Genomic DNA, 21,745 nt, shown 5'->3' with positions numbered 1-21,745 from the left:
GCATGGATAGAGGATTGACTAACTAACAGAAAACAGGGAGTCGGGATAAATGGATCATACAGTGACCAGTGGGGTGCCGCACGGATCGGTGCTGGGCCCTCAACTATTTACAATCTATATTAATGACTTGAATGAAGGGACTGAGTGTAATGTAGCCAAGTTTGCTGATAATAAAAAGATGGGTGGGAAAGCAAATTGTGAGGAGGACACAAAAAATCTGCAAAGGGATATAGACAGGCTAAGTGAGTAGGCAAGAATTTGGCAGATGTAGTATAATGTGGGAAATGTGAGATTATCCACTTTGGCAGAAAGAATAGAAAAGCAAAGTATAATTTAAATAGAGAAAAATTGCAAAGTGCTACAGCAAAGGGGGTCCTTCTGCATGAAACACAAATATTAGTATGCAGGTACAGCAAGTAATCAGGAAGGCAAATGGAATGTTGGCCTCTATTGCAAGGGGGATAGAGTATAAAAGCAGAGGAGTTCTGCTACAACTGTACAGGGTATTGGTGAGGCCACACCTGGAGTACTGTGTACAGTTTTGGTCTCCGTATTTAAGGAAGGATATGCTTGCATTGGAGGCTGTTCAGAGAAGGTTCACTAGGTTGATTCCAGAGATGAATTATGAAGAAAAGTTAAGTAGATTGGGCCTATACTCACTGGAGTTCAGAAGAATGAGAGGCGATCTTATTGAAACTTATAAGATAATGAGGGGGCTCGACAAGGTGGATGTAGAGAAGATATTTCTACTCATAGAGGAAACTAAAACTAGGGGATATAGTCTTAGAATAAGGGGCTTCCCATTTAAAACTGAGATGAGGAGAAATTTCTTCTCGCAGAGGGTTGTAAATCTATGGAATTCTCTGCCCCAGAGAGCTGAGGAGACTGGGTCATTGAATATATTTAAGGCAAAGATAGACAGATTTTTGAGCAATAAGGGAATAAAGGATTATGGGGAGCGGGCAGGGAAGTGGAGCTGCGTCCATGATCAGTTCAGCCATGATCTTATTGAATGGCAGTGCAGGCTCGTGGGGCTAAATGGCCTACTCCTGCTCCTATTTCTTATGTTTAGTCCCTGACCTCGGGCCACCTTGCCCCCCGCCGCCCCCCCCGACCTCGGGCCAACTCTCCCCCTGGGCCGATGACCTTGGCAAAATCCCTCATTTGGCACAGGCCAGGTCCAGAGGATGCCGGATAAGGGAGGTTCAACCTGTATTGCAAAACTCAGTCGCATAAGTCTTTTGATAACTTATACTTTTCCTGCCAAATTGTTCCAATAGCTTGAATTAAAAAAAACTTCTTGTACCATAATAAAAAAAAAAATGAGAGTCAAATCAAACATTGTACAGCCTAATTTACTGTTTTCTGGTATGTTTAAGAATAATGTATGGTCTAGACTTTTGACTAATGTGAAGAGTCGGGACAGGCAGCACTTCTATTTGTGTCAATTGTGCCCTAAAGGAAATTTGACATTAACAGCTGATCAAGCCATGGATTCACACAAGCTCCATTTTCCTTATACAGCACCCTTTTTTTTTTAGAAATTTCAAAATGATTCTGGAGCTCTGTTCCTTGTGACTATCAGGATTATTCATTTTTCATGCTTTTTAAAAGTCGTCTGCATCGTCTATCTTTGTGCCATTTGTCATGGAAATGCCAGTTTCCCCTATTATTCCCAATGGGAATTCCCCAGTTTCTTTGCTTTTTTAGAAGAAGAAGAGGAGGTTTGTTAGGTGCTCAGCACCCACCTGCCAATGCCCTCACATCAAAATACATATTCATAGGTGCACATACCTGCTTAAGTCAGAGGAGCAGTACCTGCGGAGGCTTTGCCAACACTGAGTGATGCTGTATGCTGCAGCTGGACCTAGAAATCACTTCCATCACAGGCAGCACATTATGACTATTACTGTCACAACTGCCCTGAACTTTAATGCTGCTACGGGGTCATTCCATCAGTAATGTTAACTAATCAGGTGTATTAAACAAGCCATAGATGCATTGTTTGCCAAAGCAGTAAATTTCATCTGTTTCCTATTGGATGACTGGGGGAAGCATAGCTGGGTACTGTCACTTTGAATAGTGGCAGTATTCCAAAAGGTCTAAGGAGTCATAGATTGCATGCAGATGTGCTGCCATGCTCAATACCATGATCTTTGTCTATAGGAAAGGATTTCACTCTCAATGTGCAGCTCATTAGTGAGCAGCAGCAAACCATCATGCAAGTGAATGCTTGCTTCCCTGGGAGTTGACACATTTTAAGGCAGTCCACCATGCTAGTAGAACTGGAAAGGCCAGTCTCTTGGAGATCAACGCTATCCTCTGCAGCCTAAGTAATAGGAGCAGGAGTAGGCAATTCGACTCCTTGAGCCTGCTCCGCCATTCAATAAGATCATGGCTGATCTTTTACCTCAACTTCACTTTCCCGCACTATCTCCATATCCCTTCATTCCCTTAATATCCAAAAATCTATCGATCTCTGTCTTGAATATATTCAATGACTGAGCCTCTACATCCCTCTGGGGTAGAGAATTCCAAAGATTCACCACCCTCTGAGTGAAGAAATTTCTCATCATCTCAGTCCTAAATGGCCTACCCCTTATTCTGAGACTGTGACCCCTGGTTCTAGACTCCAAATCTGGGAGAAACAGCTTCCCTGCATCTACCCTGTCAAGCCCTGTAAGAGTTTTGTATGTTTCAATGAGATCACCTCTCATTCTTCTAAGCTCTAGAGAATATAGGCCAAGTCTGCTCACTCTCTCCTCAGAGGACAATCCCCCCATCCCAGGAATCAGCCTGGTGAACCTTCATTGCACTCCCTCTATGGCAAATATATCCTTCCTTAGGTAAGGAGACCAAATCCCCTTGAAGCCTCTTTGCATCCTTCTCACAACGTACATTGCCACCTCGCTTTGTATCATCAGCAAACTTGGATATATTACATTTGGTCCCCTCATCAAAATCATTGATATATAGGCTGTAAATAGCTGAGGCCCATGCACTGATCCTTGCAGTACCCCACTAGTTACAGTCTGCCAGCCTGAAAATGACCCGTTTATTCCTACTCTCTGTTTTCTGTCCGTTAACCAAACCTCAGTCTATGCTAGTATATTATCTCCAATCCCATGAGCCCTAATATTGTTTAATGACCTGGGGGTACTTGTGCATGAAACACAAAATGTTAGTATGCAGGTACAGCAAGTGATCAGGAAGGCCAATGGTATCTTGGCCTTTATTGCAAAGGGGATGGAGTATAAAAGCAGGGAAGTCTTACTATAGCTATATAAGGTATTGGTGAGGCCACACCTGGAATACTGTGTGCAGTTTTGGTTTCCATATTTACGAAAGGATATACTTGCCTTGGAGGCAGTTCAGAGAAGGTTCACTAGGTTGATTCCGGGGATGAGGGGGTTGACTTATGAGGAAAGGTTGAGTAGGTTGGGCCTCTACTCATTGGGGTTCAGAAGAATGAGAGGTGATCTTATCGAAACATATAAGATTATGAGGGGGCTTGACAAGGTGGATGCAGAGAGGATGTTTCCACTGATGGGGGAGACTAGAACTAGAGGGCACGATCTTAGAATAAAGGGCCGCACTTTTAAAACAGAGAAGAGGAGAAATTTCTTTTCTCAGAGGGTTGTAAATCTGTGGAATTCGCTGCCTCAGAGAGCTGTGGAAGCTGGGACATTGAATAAGTTTAAAACAGAAATAGACAGTTTCTTAAACGATAAGGGGATAAGGGGTTATGGGGAGCGGGCGGGGAAGTGGACCTGAGTCCATGATCAGATCAGCTATGATCTTATTGAATGGCGGAGCAGGCTCGAGGGATCGTATGGCCTACTCTTGTTCCTATTTCTTATGTTCCTACAATCTCTTGTGCAGCACCTTATTGAATGCTTTCTGAAAATCCAAATACACCACATCCACTTGTTCCCCTTTAACTATTCTGCTAGTTACAACCTCAAAAGACTCAAACAGATTTGTCAAACATGATTTCCCATTCATAAATCTATGTTGACTCTTCCCAATCGAATTATTATTTTCTAAGTGCCTTGTTACCACGTCCTTAATAATAGCTTCTAGCATTTTTCCTACTACTAATGTCAGGCTAACTGGTCTGTTGTTCCCCATTTTCTCTCTCCCTCCTTTCTTAAATAGTAAATTATGAAACTGTGTGGTATCGTAGAAAAAGTTCATGTATCAGAATAATAGTGAAACACACTTTTGGTATGTTGGACGTGCGGCTCAGATGCCTGGATCGATTTGGGAGCACTTTTTTAAAAAGGAGGGAGAGAGAAAACGAAATTATAGACTGGTCAGCCTGACATCAGTGGTGGGGAAAATGTTGGAATCAATTATTAAAGATTTAATAGCAGCGCATTTGGAAAGCAGTGACAGGATCGGTCCAAGTCAGCATGGATTTATGAAAGGGAAATCATGCTTGACAAATCTTCTAGAATTTTTTGAGGATGTAACTAGTAGAGTGGACAAGTGAATGTGGTATATTTAGACTTTCAAAAGACTTTTGACAAGAGATTAGTGTGCAAAATTAAAGCACATGGTATTGGGGGTAATGTATTGACATGGATAGAGAACTAGTTGGCAGACAGGAAGCAAAGAGTAGGAATAAACGGGTCCTTTCAGAATGGCAGGCAGTGACTAGTGGGGTACCGCAAGGTTCAGTGCTGGGACCCCAGCTATTTACAATATACATTAATGATTTAGACGAAGGAATTGAATGTAATATCTTCAAGTTTGCAGATGACACCAAGCTGGGTGGTGGTGTGAGCTGTGAGGAGGATGCTCAGTGGCTGCAGGGTGACTTGGACAGGTTAGGTGCATGGGCAAATACATACAGATGCAGTATATTGTAGATAAATGTGAGGTTATCCACTTTGGTGGTAAAAACAGGAAGGCAGATTATCTGAATGATAACAGATTAGTAAAAGGGGAGGTGCAACGAGACCTGGGTGTCATGGTACATCAGTCATTGAAGGTTGGCATGCAGGTACAGCAGGTGGTGAAGAAAGCAAATGGCATGTTGGCCTTCATAGCGAGAGGGTTTGAGTATAGGAGCAGGGAAGTCTTACTACAGTTGTACAGGGCCTTGATGAGGCCACACCTTGAATATTGTGTACAGTTTTGGTCTCCTAATCTGAGGAAGGACATTCTTGCTATTGAGGGAGTGAAGTGAAGGTTCACCAGATTGATGCCTGGGACGACAGGACTGACATATGAAGAAAGACTGGATCGACTAGGCTTATATTCAATGGAATTTAGAAGAATGAGAGGGGATCTCATAGAAACATATAAAATTCTGACGGGACTGGACAGTTTAGATGCAGGAAGAATGTTCCCGATGTTGGGGAAGTCCAGAACCAGGGGTCACAGTCTAAGGATAAGGGGTAAGCCATTTAGGACCGAGATGAGGAGTGTTGTGAGCACAGAAAGTTGTTGAAGCCAGTTCGTTAGATATATTCAAAAGGGAGTTAAATGTGGCCCTTACTGCTAAGGGGATCAAGGGGTATGAAGAGAAAGCAGCAATGGGGTACTGAAGCGCATGGTCAGCCATGATCATATTGAATGGTGGTGCAGGCTCGAAGGGCCGAATGGCCTACCCCTGCACCTATTTTCTATGTTTCTATGTTTCTATCCTGTAGTATAACTCTGCAGAAACTCTACGATTGTAGATGTGTGTTATACTACTTTGCCTTACAAAGAGAGAAGAAAGACACCCATGGGCAGCAAAATATGAGCAAGAGCAGCAGCCTAAAGATTGCTGGTTGCAACAAATATTTGGGACAAGTGTTAGTTCTGTCCCAAATAGGTTCTGACTAAAATTTGTGGCCTGGGCAGGGATCCGGATTTACACCAGCAATGTACTAATGGTTTTGTGGAAATTTGGGTTCACTATGCATTGAGGCATATCCCAGGTTCAATCTTTGTTTTGTGCTGAGTTAATTAATCTCAGTTAGCATAATGATCAGTATGCTACAGTTGTCTTCAGAGTCCTTGTGTTAGGGAGGGGAAAAATCAGAGAGTTCCCAATTCTGAGCACTATCCTGGTGAAACTGCATGGGGTGTAAGAGGACAGAGTTGGGCTCGACTGACTTGGAGAGAAAATTGCAGGTATATGAGTAAAGAGCGGGGGGAGCGCGACAAACTGGATTGCTCTTTGAAACAGCCAGCGCTTACTCGATGGACTGAATGGCCTCCTTCTGTGCTGTACTATTGTACGATTCTATGACTATGATGCCCCCGAAAATCAGCTTGTCAAAACCTGTGAACACTCATGATCCAACTCTAGAATGAGGTACGGAGGGCTGGTGGCATAGATGAAACTGTACCTTAGGGTAAGTCATAGCCTTTAGAAATACAGAGATAAAAGAGGTAAATTGAAAAACTATTTATATTCTTGGGGTTTTCCTAATGACAGAGTGGTGAAGGCATTGTGTGGCACAGTTCAAAGCATCTTAGATTCAAGTTTGATTTATGGGCACTGCTGAGTTTGTTGATCTTAGCTTGATGGCAGTTGGGGCATTTCCTGTTCCTGATTGTTTTCTAGTAACTCCTGCTGGAAAATGTGCATATGTGAACTTTGGGCAAGGGCAGGAATGGACTTGGCTGTGCTACCCTTGCTAATAGAATAACCTGCTATGGCCGTATAATTGGAGAATGGCCACTTGGGTGAGGTATCAGTGCTAACAGTGCCTGTAAATCTGTGCTTCAGTAAAAATCAATGCCCTCAGCAGAAAAGGGGAAACAATTAGCAAAACATTTTTACTTTCAAAGTTTTTTTTAATGTTGTTAACAAATATTGAAAGAGGGAGGGTTTCTCGTATGTTCCCATTAGTTTATCCTGCACCAGGATGTTTCCTCTATAAATAGAACGGCTACTTCCTTCTACACAAAACTGGACAGAAGTAAGCACTTTTGGCCATATGCTTTTGCAATTCTATTCTTACTTATACTGCTTTTCCTGGTCTAGTAGAAGCTGGGGGAGGGGAGAGGTAGGTCTTAGATAGACTGGCATTATCTCAGGCCTGAGAAGAGATTGACCCAGAAATCCCGGTCGGATCCCACGGGCGATCAGGTAAAAAAGTTAAAAAAGATGCGGACCTACCTGTTCCTGCTGCGCCCAACCGACTTCCCAGTCCTGAGGCCTCCACTGACTGCGCGTCGGAGCGCGTGCACATCAGGACGTGCGCAGGACTGGAGCTGCAGTCACATGGCTCTGGGCAACTAATCAAGGCAAAGTATGTTTTCATTCATAATAATGGAAACTCTAAGTTAGAGTTCCCATTATTATGAATGAGAACCCCCCGCACCTCCAAACACACAAATAAACTCTAATAAAAAATAGAAAAAATACACCACATATTTTTATTAATTTAAATTAAACTTACTTATATATTATAAAAAAATATTATAACGATTTAAAAAAAAAGTTTTTTTAATTATGATTTAAAATAAACTTACCATAGTGGGGAGGGTTTTTTATCAATAAAATGTGTTTTAAATTATATTTTATAATGTTTTTGTGTATTTTAAAACTTTTACGCCTGTAAAAGTAGGCTATGCGCCTGCTTTTATCAGGCGCAAGAGTTTCAGGACATCCGCTGGACAAGATATGGATAAATACCGCAATCTTGCCCATGCAAATGTCCTCACTCCTGAGATATGGAGGATCTTTCAAGCTCCAGTTTTCAGCGCATACGCATTGAAAGCATGGGCCTTACACTAAACATCCATAAGACAAAAGTCATCCACCAGCCTGTCCCCGTCGCACAGCACTCCCCCCAAGTCATCACGATCCATGGTGCGGCCCTGGACAATGTGGACCACTTCACATACCTCGGGAGCCTCTTATCAACAAGGGCAGACTTTGATGACGAGATTCAACACCGTCTCCAGTGCGCCAGTGCAGCCTTCGGCTGCCTGAGGAAAAGAGTGTTCAAAGATCAGGCCCTCAAGTCTGCCACCAAGCTCATGGTCTACAGGGCTGTAGCAATACCCGCCCTCCTGTATGGCTCAGAGACATGGACCATATACAGTAGACACCTCATAGCACTGGAGAAATACCACCAACAATGTCTCCGCAAGATCCTGCAAATCCCCTGGGAAGACAGACGCACCAACATTAGCGTCCTCGACCAGGCCAGCATCCCCAGCATTGAGGCACTGACCACACTCAATCAGCTCTGCTGGGCAGGCCACATTGTTCGCATGCCTGACATGAGACTCCCAAAGCAAGCGCTTTACTTGGAACTTCTTCACGGCAAATGAGCCAAAGGTGGACAGAGGAAATGTTTCAAGGACACCCTCAAAGCCTCCTTGATAAAATGTGACATCCCCACTGACACCTGGGAGTCCCTGGCCAAAGATCGCTCTAGGTGGAGGAAGTGCATCCGGGAGGGCGCTGAGCACCTCGAGTCTCATCGCCGAGAGCATGCAAAAAACCAAGCGCAGGCAGCCGAAAGAGTGTGCGACAAACTTGTCCCACCCACCCCTTCCTTCAATGACTGTCTGTCCCACCTGTGACAGAGACTGTAATTCTCGCATTGGACTGTTCAGTCACCTAAAAACTCATTTTTAGAGTGGAAGCAAGTCTTCCTCGATTCCGAGGGACTGCCTATGATTGTGCGCTGAAAACTGGCTTTTGCGATGCCTTCCTGGGTCTGTACACACTCCGTATGGACTCGGAAGGCCAGCATTTTTGGGCCATTATATTTTGGTCAGGAAATTCCTCGGTGCTGCTCCAGCTCTGCTGGCATTATTACTACACTGGAAGTGGAGCCTAAATCCCACTTACAATCGTAAGCGGGGTTTCCACTGGGTTTGTTTCCACTTTGTGGTGTTTTGGACAGGGAATTAAACAGCCTCCTTCCAGTCAGGTGGTCAGCTACTTCTTCTACTGTTGTACCTGTCTATTCTCACTATTCGAGCAGTGCCACCCAAACCAGGAGGCCTGAGGACTGCCATGAATTGGTCCCTGGACCTCATTTACATGTTGGGGGAGAGCTTCCGCTGCCGGTCGAACCTCCACGGGCAGCTCGCCCCATGAGGAAAGTCAATTCTGGGCCGCCTGCTTCGCGGCAGCCACTCTCAGGTAAGTTCCGGGTGGGTTGGCGGAGCAGGCAATGCAGGGAGGGCCGATTGTTAGGACTGTGGAGTTGGTGGAAGCATTCCTGCTCCTTCTGACTCCACAGAAAGAAAGGTTTAAAAAAAATAACAAACACTTACCTTTAGTTGAGGGCTGCTGAAGAATCCTGAGCAGGGCAGGCCCGACACCACCCCTGTTCATCGGTAACTAATTCTGTAGACCGGTCCTTCAACAGGTGTTAGGCCCCTCATTAACTTATTGAAGGGACTAATGCCTGTTTTAGGCAGCTGCCCACTCAACTAAATAATGTGCAGTGGGACCAACTCCCGCGCAGATTGAGCACATGCCATCCTGCTGCTAAATTGGTATGTACCCATTCTACACCCGAAAAACGGGCATAACATGTACCAATTTCTGCCGCAAGATTTGGAGCTGTCTGTCAATCACACAGCTTTTCCAACTGCTGTTGAGACAGAGTTTTCTTTAATTATCACGCGAGCTGTTCAAGGAGGTGCTTTACTGTGGCAGAACACTTCCTCTCGGGAAGGTAAAGCTTATGTAAACCACTTGCCCTACTGTAAGTGCAGCTTGTATCAGCCAATCATGAGGCAGTATTGATGAGATAAGCAGAAGTGTTTAGCCTTGCCTGTAAGAACATAAGAAATAGGAACAGGAGTAGGCCATTTGACCTCTTGAGCCTGCTCCGCCATTTAATAAGATCATGGCTGATCTGATCATGGCCTCCAACCTGAAATATTTCTATGAATCTAGCTGGTGATCTGAGAGGTTCGGAGACTTCAGGTCCTGGGCCTCCACGCGAAGGCCTGCGTAGAGGCCCACGTACCACAGGGACTTAGGCCTTGGGATCATGTGGGCCGGCCCAACCAATCCAAGTAGGGACATTCCCATTCATACTTATGGTGAGTTCTGTTTGTACAGAATCACCATAAATATGAATGGGAATACCCCCAAAAACACACAAACACTGAAAATAAATTTTTAAAAACATCACATATTTAAAATGAATCAAAATGGAATTTAATTAATTATTTAAAACAAAAATGTAATTTTTTTGAAAAATAACTACATATTTTAAAGGGTCTAAAAATAAACTTGCCTTATTTCACAGGATGTTAAATGTTTAAATGATTGAAAAAGATGTATTTTTCTGTCCTTTAAACATCTTATGCTGATAAAAGCAGGCCTTATCAGTCGTAAGAATTTCAAGAGCATTCGCTGGACGGAAGTTGGCCAAATAGCCTGCAGAGGCCCTGTACTTCTGGATGCGTGCGATCGATCTGTCAAGAGGATTCTTTACTGATCGCAGGTTCCGGGTTTAGGTGCATGTGCTTCGCATTCCTAAATGGTATTTGCAGGGCCCCTACGGGCTCGTATGCACCCATAGTGGCGGCCAATTCAGGACCATTGTTCAGGAGACATGGGGATGTCTTGGGCCCCAATAATGCATAGTGTGCGATCTCAGCCAGGATTGTGCCCACCAGTGCTGACTCCACTGGAGTTTGCAGGGCCATTGGGAGGGACCTCATTTGCATGCAGCCAGCAGGTGCCCACACCACTATGAGTGCATCTTGTGTCCCATGTTGCTTAAAACCCCAGCACTGGCTGCCATCCGGGGTGGTGACTCAGGCAGCTCCTCCCCCCTCAAAAAAATCTCCTCACTTCCACCCTTTTGGAAGCCAAAACATCTCATCTAACTTGCCGTACTGGCCTCCAGTCCTATGCTTGGTCCATTATGGACGAGGAAGCCGGAAGTCCCAATATGGGAAGTCCCTGGCCCTGTCCCAGCCCTTCTGACGTGGTGTACCTTAACCATAATTTCAGAACATCACCCTGTATTGCACCGTGACATTTTCCCTCTCCTTACACCAACCATCCTATGGCTTCTTTGAGTGATGTTACTAATTTAGTACCAAACCAATTTGTGATAAATTACTGAACCTGCTTGTGGCATAGACATATGCTCACCCTTAACCAGGTGGAAGTTGCCCAAACATATTACATAGAAGCCATACAGCTAATAGTTTGGTTGAATTTTCTCTATGTTCTATTTTTAATATATTGGTTAACACGATTGCATAAGTTCCTGCCTGAGGGTTTTAGCATAATCACTATTTTATTTATCCAAATGTGTTAATTGGTATGCCAAGAGAATGAAATCCAAGAGTGAGGAAACAATTGTACTCCAGCCCTTTGGGCTGGATTCAAACATGGGGCCCAGAGCTTAAAGCATTAGGGCAATATTGGTGTAGGATATTATACAGCGCGACATTTGCCCGACTTGCCACATGTGGCCATTTCCATCCGAACTTCTGATCTCTGAACTCTATGTATTCATGGTAAGATCTCCCCTATGCCACAACTGTTTATGGGACCCATAGGCACAGGGCTGAAATTTGGAAGCATTGCTGCAGCTGTTTAAATTTCTTTTGGTGGCAGATTGCACTCATGGTTATTATTACATTTGCAGCAAAATGAAAAATATAGCTAGCAGATCACAGATTAGGATAAAGACTTTATTAGCAAGGAAACATGTTTACCTTTATTAAAGAATACAAAAATCACAAGGCTGTGAATATCGTGAATTAAGTAATTTTACATTGTAATGATGCAGTGTTCAGGAACTTGCAATTGCTTGAACCTTTTAGCATTTTGCATTGAGAAGCAGAATCCTTTTGGCACATGCAATGAAACAAAAGAGGGCTGATCTAGTGGGTACGTCTCCAGAGAAGAGTCATTTGAATACCTGATGAAGCAATTGAATGCTGAAACACCCAGTGGACCTGGCTGAAAATGTTGAAGAAAATAGCTGTTGAGAAAAAGTGCCAAAGTCATGGTACCCAGCAGATGCCTATCACAGTTACTGTACATCGCAAGGTTTGTCCTCAGAAGCTGTTGCTCTTGCATTGCGTGCCTCTCCAAAGCTTTCATGCAACTGTATAACATTTTGAATGCTTAGAATTTATGGCAGTACAGCAGCACACATACAGTATGCAACATACCTTTGAAACTGAATCCACATCAATACATTTTTCCCTTAAACCTCTCCAACTTGCCATGTCTCCACTGTTAAAAGTGTTTGCAACGCCAACTTTTTTCGGTAAGCTTCAGGTCACCTAATTTGTTCATTATGGCTTGGTATCTGTTTCTTTATATATTTTATTTTCTCTCTGTAAAACATCTTGCAGTTCAAGGCCAGTTCTCTGCTTGTAGGACAAGATGTCAAATAATGAATGTGAAGCTTGACCTGGAGGTGATCGCAGAAATTAGGAGCCATTGATTCTCTTTGGGGAGATCACCTGGACATACTTGTTCAAAAGAACATAGAGAAAATAGGGGAAGGTGAATTTGGAAGCCTCCCCCAAGCTCAGAGCCAGTATCATCCTTTGTTTGGTTTTTGTTGTTCCATTTCTCACTGATGGATACACAAGCATACACATAAATACAGAGAACTCACACACACTATACCTTGTACTGCAAGCTGTATTTGAAGGTGCCTCTTGGAGCCAGCATTCCATATTTTGTTACTGTTGGCCTGGTAGAACAGTCTACTACCCTGGCAGTGGTTCAGAGCAAAATAGCATCTCAAAGGACAAGCACCAGCACAGCTCCTGGACAATGCAGACAGTGAGCTTGAGGAGGTAATACCACTGGTGAGCAACATGTAATGTCAGAAGAGGTGTAAGAACCTACTGCCTGGATAGCCACATGGATGCCATCAATGTGCTTGCACACTTTATGGAAAAGAAAGAACTTGCATTTATATAGTGCCTTACATGACCTTGGCATTTTACAGCCAATTAAGTATTTTTGAAGGGTAGTCGCTTGTAATGCAGCAGTATGGTGAAAATTGGCAGCCGTTTCATAGTGCTGTTATTATGCAGTGGGATGCAAGTACTGGTCCTGCTGAACAATGTCTCAGAAATGTATTTGATATAGCTGTGTACAGCAAATTGGATGATAATGCAGGTGATCCCCATGCCAGCCTGGAAGAAGGCTGAGGCTGAAAAGTTAAGGGAGAATGTGATCTGGCCTGTTACTGACAATTCCAAACATATCTTGGAATTTGGTTGCATGTCTCCTTGCAGAAGATGGCATCGTTGTGCAACTGCCTCACTGCTGACCTAGAGCCCAGTTAATTGCACCTGGTGATTAGCAGGTAGGTATGCCTGAACCTGCAGACATGGTTGATGCATCATCATCATAGGCTGTCCCTCGGAATCGAGGAAGACTTGCTTCCACTCTTAACATGAGTTCTTAGGTGGCTGTACAGTCCAATATGAGAACCACAGTCTCTTTCACAGGTGGGACATATAGTCGTTGAGGGAAGGGGTGTGTGGGACTGGTTTGCCGCATGTTCTTTCCGCTGCCTGCGCTTGATTTCTGCATGCTCTCGGCGACGAGACGGAAGGTGCTCAGCGCCCTCCCGGATGCACTTCCTCCACTTGGGGGTGGTCTTTGGCCAGGAACTCCCAGGTGTCAGTGGGGATGTTGCACTTTATCAGGGAGGCTTTGAGGGTATCCTTGTAACGCTTCCGCTGCCCACCTTTGGCTCGCCTGCCGTGAAGGAGTTCCGAGTAGAGCGCTTGCTTTGGGAGTGTCGTGTCTGGCATGTGAACTATATGGCCTGCCCAGCGGAGCTGATAAAGTGTGGTCATTGCTTCAATGCTGGGGATGTTGGCCTGGTCGAGGACACTAATGTTGGTGTGTCTGTCTTCCCAGGGGATTTATAGGATGTTGCGGAGATATCGTTGGTGGTATTTCTCCAGCGACTTGAGGTCTCTACTCTACATGGTCCATGTTTCTGAGCCATACAGGAGGGTGGGTATTACTACAGCCCTGCAGATCAAGAGCTTGGTGACAGTTTTGAGAGTCTGGTCTTCAAACACTCTTTTCCTCAGGCGGCTGAAGGCTGCACTGGCGCACGAGATGCAGCATTGGATCTCGTCGTCAATGCCTGCTCTTGTTGATAGGAGGCTCCAGAGATAAGGGATTGATGCATAATGACAGGCAATGTTGCTCTCTGACATCTGATCTCTCTGACATGCCTTCTTTTGATTACTTCACCTGTCCTGCATGAAATTCTGTGGAAAGAGAGCTTTGTATTCAACTACAACATCTTGCAGAAAATGCCCATTTTAACAAAAAGGATAACATAACTTTTCAGACCTGTCTTCCTTACAGGTGATAATCTCGCTAGCCTTTAATGCCCAATTTAAATGGGCGACTTTAATGCTGGCAGGAAATGTAGGAATCAATAGCTGCATCCTAATACTTACCTTTTCAATGCATAATGAAATTCTCTCACAGAGGTGCAAGAGCAAATATTCCCTGTGGGAAACCAGGTTTGGAATATTGAATAGTTGCATAATGAGCAGGGAGCTCCATTCAACCAGCTATTGCAGCTGCAATATTTCCACCGAGTGGGATTTTCCCCCACGTTTTTTAAAAGCACAAGTTTCAGTTCTGTCGCATAAAGTTGGACCTGGATTTTCAGGGCTAAAATGTGTACAATTAATATTTAAATGTTTTACATTTGATATTTATATTGCCTATACTTCTGACCATACTACTGGTTTGAAAAATTGTGAACATATTTTAGGACAAATCTTTTACAATTCAAGATTGAAAAAAATACATGTAGCCCTCCCTTTTCTGTAAATAGTTGAAAATGTTGTCCCAGGACCCTTTGGCTTTTTATGAACCTAATGGCGTTTTCCTATTCCATAATTTATGTTCTGTACAAGTTAAAAATATTGGTCCTATGTTAAGCTGTTAAGCAAACCTTCAAATAGCTTAACATGAAATTCTGGTTGACAAAATGAGCAATGTGAATAAACAACTTAATGCCTATGCTAAAATAGCAAACAGGAATTTTGTATGAGCATGTTAAGCATTCCAACATGACCTTCGTCAATCAGCATTTCAACTTTTAGTCAGTTAGGGAATTGACCTTTCTTGACCATTACTTATACTGTCAAGGCATCTTCGAAGACATTTTGTGAAAAGATTATTTTTGCTATCAGTGCTTAAAGGCTGCTGAAAAAAATATAATCTTGTTTTATGTTAAAGAAATGGCAGTAATCACTCCATTGCAGGGTCTTTTCTAAAATTTGCTCTTGGGATTTGGGTGACATGAATAGAGCTGCATTTATTGCCAATTCCTAATTGCCCTGAGAAGGTGTTGGTGGTCTTTCTCCTTGAACCACTGTGATCCATTTGGTGATGGTGCTTCCACAATGGTGTTAAGTGGGGAGTCTAGGATTCTGATCCAATGACAATGAAGGAACATCGATGTATGTGCAACAACAACAACTTATATTTATATAGTGCCTTTAATGTAGTAAAACATCCCAAGGCGCTTCAGAGGAGTGTTATAAGACAAAAAAATGACACTGAGCCACATAAAAAATTAGGGCAGATGACCAAAAGCTTGGTCAAAGAGGTAGGTTTTAAGGAGCACCTTAAAGGAAGAAAGAAAGATAGAACGGTAGAGAGGTTTAGGGAGGGAGTCCCAGAGCTTGGGGCCTAGGCAGCTGAAGGCACAGCCACTGATGGTCCAAGTCAGGATGGTGTGTGAGTTGGAGGGGAACTTGGAGGTTTCCAATTTTCCCCTAATTTTTTCCCTTTCTCTCTTGAAGGAGCTGACTCATGCTGGGGTAGCTGCAGCCCTCCGATACGATTGGCTTTCCAGCATGGGAGCTATCTCATCATATCCCAATTCCTATTTCAGTCATCATCCACACACACAAACATAGAAACACACATAGACACATATGCAAACAGAGGTTGCTGGATAGCCATAGGGAGAAAGAATACTGGCTGATATCTCTTCTCCTTCTAGCTTGGAGATGACAGTTTGTAGTGTCCTTATTGCTGCCCCAGCTGAGTTTAACCAACTCAACAGGGGCCAGGGATAGAATGTAGGAATTTCCTTATCTGTATGGCTGAGTACCATATCAGCTATCACCATCTGAACATGAACAAATTATTACAGGCAGGTGGGCATAACTAATCTTTAAGGACTGATCTAAATTATTACATCGATATTGCCCAATTGAAAGTGGCACTGCTTATGGTGTATCAGACGATTGTCTGTTTTGGAATGACATGACCATGTAGCACCCAATGCAATAACACAAGATCATTATACCCTATAATAGGCAGTGTGCTTTTTTAATATGTAATATATAACTTGACTGCCCATGGCATTGCTCACCGGCAATTTTAACTGCTGTCTGTTCCATTTCCACTCTTCAATTATTTGTGTCCCATTGTTCATTTATATGGCAGATACTTGTCTTCCCCATCTGTCTATCTCACTGCACTGAAGAAGATTATGAATGCTGATTCATGCTACCAACACTGAAGTGCGAATGTGGGGTTGGAGTGCTGAGGGGAGAAAGGTCTGTGAGGTTATGTGGTTGAAAGCACTCGGGATGGACAGAGCACAATACATGGAGTGCAGCAGTAGAGATCTAAGACTGCTTCTGGGAAAGCGTCAGCAATCCCAGAGAGGATCAGGCCAGAAGTGTTGCATGGAAACACTGGCAGAAGAGCTGGAGGGGGGCAGCCCAAAAGCACTGCATTCAAGCAAGGCAGAGGCACCAACTGAGAACAGGGTATAATGCCAGCTGAGAGTGAGACAAAGTGGGATTGGGAGCGGGATAGAGGAGGTAGCAGGGAGTGGGACCACAGTGCATTTACTAGAGCTACAGCTTGGGCCCAGAGGTTCCCAAGTTCTTGGAGCATTATTAAGGTTTAGGGGGTGAGAGGACTGACCTGCTGTGCATCAAATGAGTGAAACATTTCAAGAGAAGCCCCTGAGATTGTGCATGCACAAACATCAGGAGGAAGGGCCCAAGTTCATAATGCAAACATCAGGAATGAAGCAGAAGGCAGAAACCTCTGTCATTGAACTACAGTACGCGGACAACGCTTGCGTCTGCGCACATTCAGAGGTCGATCTCCAAGCCATCATCAACATCTTCACCGAGGCATACGAAAGCATGGACCTTACACTAAACATCCGTCAGACAAAGGTCCTCCACCAACCTGACCCCGCTACACAACACTGCCCCCACAGTCATCAAAATCCATGGCGCGGCCTTGGACAACGTGGACCATTTTTCATACCTCGAGAGCCTACGATCAGCAAGGGCAGACATCGACGACGAGGTCCAACACCGCCTCCAGTGTGCCAGCACAGCCTTCAGTTGCTTGAGAAAGAGAGTGTTTGAAGACCAGGACCTCAAATCTGGCACCAAGCTTATGGTCTACAGGGCAGTAGTGATACCTGCCCTCCTATATGGCTCAGAGACGTGGACCATGTACAGTAGACACCTCAAATTGCTGAGGAAGTACCACCAGTGCTCCCTCGGCAAGATCCTGCAAATCCACTGGGAGGATAGACGCACCAACGTCAGTGTTCTCGATCGGGCCAACATCCCCAGCATTGAAGCACTGACCACAATTGACCAGCTCTGTTGGCGGGCCACATCGTCCGCATGCCCAACATGAGACTCCCAAAACAAGCGCTCTATTCGGAACTCCTACACGTCAAGCGAGCCCAGGTGGGCAAAGGAAACGTTTCAAGGACACCCTCAAAGCCTCCTTGATAAAGTGCAACATCCCCACTGGCACCTGGGGATCCCTGGCCCAAGACCGCCCTAAGTGGAGGAAGAGCATCCGGGAGGACGCTGTGCACCTCGAGTCTCATTGCCGAGAGCATGCAGAAACCAAGCGCAGACAGCAGAAGGGGCGTACGGGAAACCAGACTCCCCACCCACCCTTTCCTTCAACCACTGTCTGTCCCACCTGTGAGAGAGCCAATGTAACCCCACTTTTTAAAAAAAGAGGGAGAGAGAAAACATCGAATTATAGACCGGTCAGCCTGACATCGGTAGTGGGTAAAATGATGGAATCAATTATTAAGGATGTCATAGCAGCGCATTTGGAAAGAGGTGATATGATAGGTCCAAGTCAGCATGGATTTGTGAAAGGGAAATCATGCTTGACAAATCTTCTGGAATTTTTTGAGGATGTTTCCAGTAGAGTGGACAAGGGAGAACCAGTTGATGTGGTGTATTTGGACTTTCAGAAGGCTTTCGACAAGGTCCCACACAAGGGATTAATGTGCAAAGTTAAAGCACATGGGATTGGGGGTAGTATGCTGATGTGGATTGAGAACTGGTTGGCAGACAGGAAGCAAAGAGTAGGAGTAAATGGGTACTTTTCAGAATGGCAGGCAGTGACTAGTGGGGTACCGCAAGGTTCTGTGCTGGGGCCCCAGCTGTTTACATTGTACATTAATGATATAGGCGAGGGGATTAAATGTAGTATCTCCAAATTTGTGGATGACACTAAGTTGGGTGGCAGTGTGAGCTGCAAGGAGAATGCTATGAGGCTGCAGAGTGACTTGGATAGGTTAGGTGAGTGGGCAAATGCATGGCAGATTAAGTATAATGTGGATAAATGTGAGGTTATCCACTTTGGTGGTAAAAACAGAGAGACAGATTATTATCTGAATGGTGACAGATTAGGAAAAGGGGAAGTGCAACGAGACCTGGGTGTCATGGTACATCAGTCATTGAAGGTTGGCATGCAGGTACAGCAGGCGGTTAAGAAAGCAAATGGCATGTTGGCCTTCATAGCGAGGGGATTTGAGTACAGGGGCAGGGAGGTGTTACTACAGTTGTACAGGGCTTGGTGAGGCCACACCTGGAGTATTGTGTACAGTTTTGGTCTCCTAACTTGAGGAAGGACATTCTTGCTATTGCAGCGAAGGTTCACCAGACTGATTCCCGGGATGGCGGGACTGACAAATCAAGAAAGACTGGATCAACTGGGCTTGTATTCACTGGAGTTCAGAAGAATGAGAGGGGATCTCATAGAAACGTTTAAAATTCTGATGGGTTTGGACAGGTTGGATGCAGGAAGAATGTTCCCAATGTTGGGGAAGTCCAGAACCAGGAGTCACAGTATAAGGATAAGGGGTAAGCCATTTAGAACCAAGATGAGGAGAAACTTCTTCACCCAGAGAGTGGTGAACCTGTGGAATTCTCTACCACAGAAAGTTGTTGAGGCCAATTCACTAAATATATTCAAAAAGGAGTTAGATGTAGTCCTTACTACTCGGGGATCAAGGGGTATGGCGAGAAAGCAGGAATGGGGTACTGAAGTTGCATGTTCAGCCATGAACTCATTGAATGGCGGTGCAGGCTCGAAGGGCCGAATGGGCTACTTCTGCACCTATTTTCTATGTTTCTATGTTTTCCCGATTTGGACTGTACATTCACCTGAGAATTCACTTTTAAGAGTGGAAGCAAGTCTTCCTCGATTTCGAGGGACTGCCTATGATGATGGCATGTTTCGGTGAAAATTATTTTAGGTGATGGGAGATGGAATAGGTTGAGTTTATTGGTAAAATTATGTCTTTTTTTTAAGAATTTCTGATGTATTTAACATTTTTAGGGGTATACAGTGGATAATCAAGATTTATCTTTAGACAAATTAAAAAAGGGTCTTGATTGGATGGTTATTTTTGTAGTTGTTTTTCATTGGTTGCCTTTTAGTGAGTGGATTTAAATAAATAGTTAATTTAACTTTCTACGCATTGATTTTTTTAGTGAGTGGGACATTTGAGCCAATTTACATGCGGTGTTACCAAGGAGACTTTCCCTCCCCATACTCACACTTTTCCACTGTCTCTTGGACACTTTGAGCTATCTGACACAAAACATTTATATACTGGGTTACGAAATTCTACAGGGATTTCCCCATCTTTCACCATAATTTTTACAGTTCTTGGAAGAAAATAGTTCCAAAGCCTTTAAGGCCTATGTTATTTTTATTGAGAATCCTAAGGCCAACTTAAGACATTAATGGGGAAAAATTGGGTGTGGGGGTGGTAACACTTTGGGGCATAATGGGTTACCATCACCGCTAAACTCCCGCTGAATTTAGCGGGAGTCGATAGAGTGCTGCGCCCGGTCGTAAAGTTGTTTGCGACCTGCTAACGGGAGGCGCTTATGACAATTTCTAGGACAATTGAAAAGCGCGGGATAAAAAACAAAGTGAGGTAAAGTTAGGCAATATCAAGCCTGGGTTTTGAAATCTTATACATTATAGGAAGAAAGACTAGGGCTAGAAATTTGCCAACTTTGTGACCATTGCTTTGGCGCTATTTCACCATATTTGGTGAAAAACCGGTCGGCGGGAATTTTGGTGACGTTTGGCGGCGGCGTTTTTCAAATACCGCTGGAGAGGAGCGCCACCGGGCAAGACCCGAAATAGCGTTTTCGCCAAAAATTTGGCTCTCTGCGCACCCATATTTTGCACGAAAAATCCCGACGTAAAACTCTGCGTTGCAGCCCTTGGATCAACGGTAAGTATGAAGACCTGCAAAAATGATAAGTTAAAGTTGTTATTTTTAAATTCTTTTTCAATGATTCGATAGATAAGTCTCTTGTAAATGTTATTTTTTTTTTTCCAATTTATGTTTAGGTGTTTTTCCGCCCTCCCAAGGCCCAATTCGCAGTGGTATAGGCCTCGGACTAAAGTTGGCGAGGATCGTGGTTTGCACCACGAATCCTCGTGCAATGCTGATTTTTATCGCTGCGCAAATTAAAGCTTGAATTTCCGGCCTGATAGCGAAGCGATAACGGTAATTTTGGTGAAAAAATACAGTTTTCGAACCGAATTTCTAGCCCTTTAAGGGTGTTAAAGTAGTTCCTAAGTTTTGAGGTCCTGGAAAGAATGTGCTGGAGCTAGAGCGACAGTGCATTGAGTGTTAGCTTTAACATAGAGGTGAATTTTCATCTTCCCTGCATTTACATGAGCAGAGCAGATCATGTGCTTGTTACAGAACCCACCTGAATTCCATTCCATAATCAAGTGAGTTCTATAATGGGTGTGCAATCCACTGCCTGATTATTGCCCTTTAGTGAAGATGATAGGTTACCCCATAGTCAGTTTTCCTCCTAGTTGTACAAACTTAGAAGGTTCAATAAGTTACTATAAAGCTGAAAATATAGGCTCTCTTGCTCAATATATGTTATTCTCAAAATATTTATGTTCATTAATTCTGTCTTTATATATTTTTTTGACAGTTATTACAATTTGTTCTCATACTGCATGGAGTTGTCAGCAGAAAATGTGAATTGCTACTGGCCGAATCCACAAGCGGAAAACTATGTAATTAATATCCACAAATTTTTTTTTTCAAACTGTACTTTGGAGATGCTAAACTTTCAGGACCCTCCTGACAACATCCTCAGTATCCTCATTGCAGTGCCTATCTTTCTAACCATTGCAATGATAGCCGTGGTGGTGTGGTGCAGTAAGAGGAATGATATCCTGGTGTAGATTTAAGGATGCATATTGCATTGCAATACAAAGCTATTATTTTACAAGCACTGTACCTTAATGTGATTGAGTCGATTCCACTGACAATGTCTAGATTGTTGTTCATCAACTTCAGTTGGAAGAGGATATGGTCCAGTGGTGATCACAGAACTAAAGTCATCAACCTGCAGCAGAGATGTGTTAAAGCTATGCGGACCCTACTGGGGAGTAAACGGTGTCTGGTTTACTCAACAACAAAACGTTGACCCCATGGACTCA

The 21,745-nt window shown here is 43.9% G+C and overlaps 1 protein-coding gene across 1 annotated transcript in view; it reads left to right on the top strand.

The window, feature by feature from the left end:
* LOC139263944 (receptor activity-modifying protein 3-like) overlaps positions 1 to 21,515 on the top strand; it is a 50,376-nt gene extending 28,861 nt beyond the window's left edge. The window contains exon 4 of the mRNA XM_070880030.1: positions 21,232 to 21,515. Coding sequence (XP_070736131.1) covers positions 21,232 to 21,487 — 256 coding nt within the window. The 3' untranslated portion in view covers positions 21,488 to 21,515. The remainder of the gene's footprint in view (positions 1 to 21,231) is intronic.
* The last annotated feature ends 230 nt before the right edge of the window (positions 21,516 to 21,745 follow it).

The sequence above is a fragment of the Pristiophorus japonicus genome, chromosome 5 (genome assembly GCF_044704955.1).
Source record: "Pristiophorus japonicus isolate sPriJap1 chromosome 5, sPriJap1.hap1, whole genome shotgun sequence".
NCBI classification, from domain to species: Eukaryota; Metazoa; Chordata; class Chondrichthyes; family Pristiophoridae; genus Pristiophorus; species Pristiophorus japonicus.
This window is presented reverse-complemented; position numbering and strand designations above follow the sequence as displayed.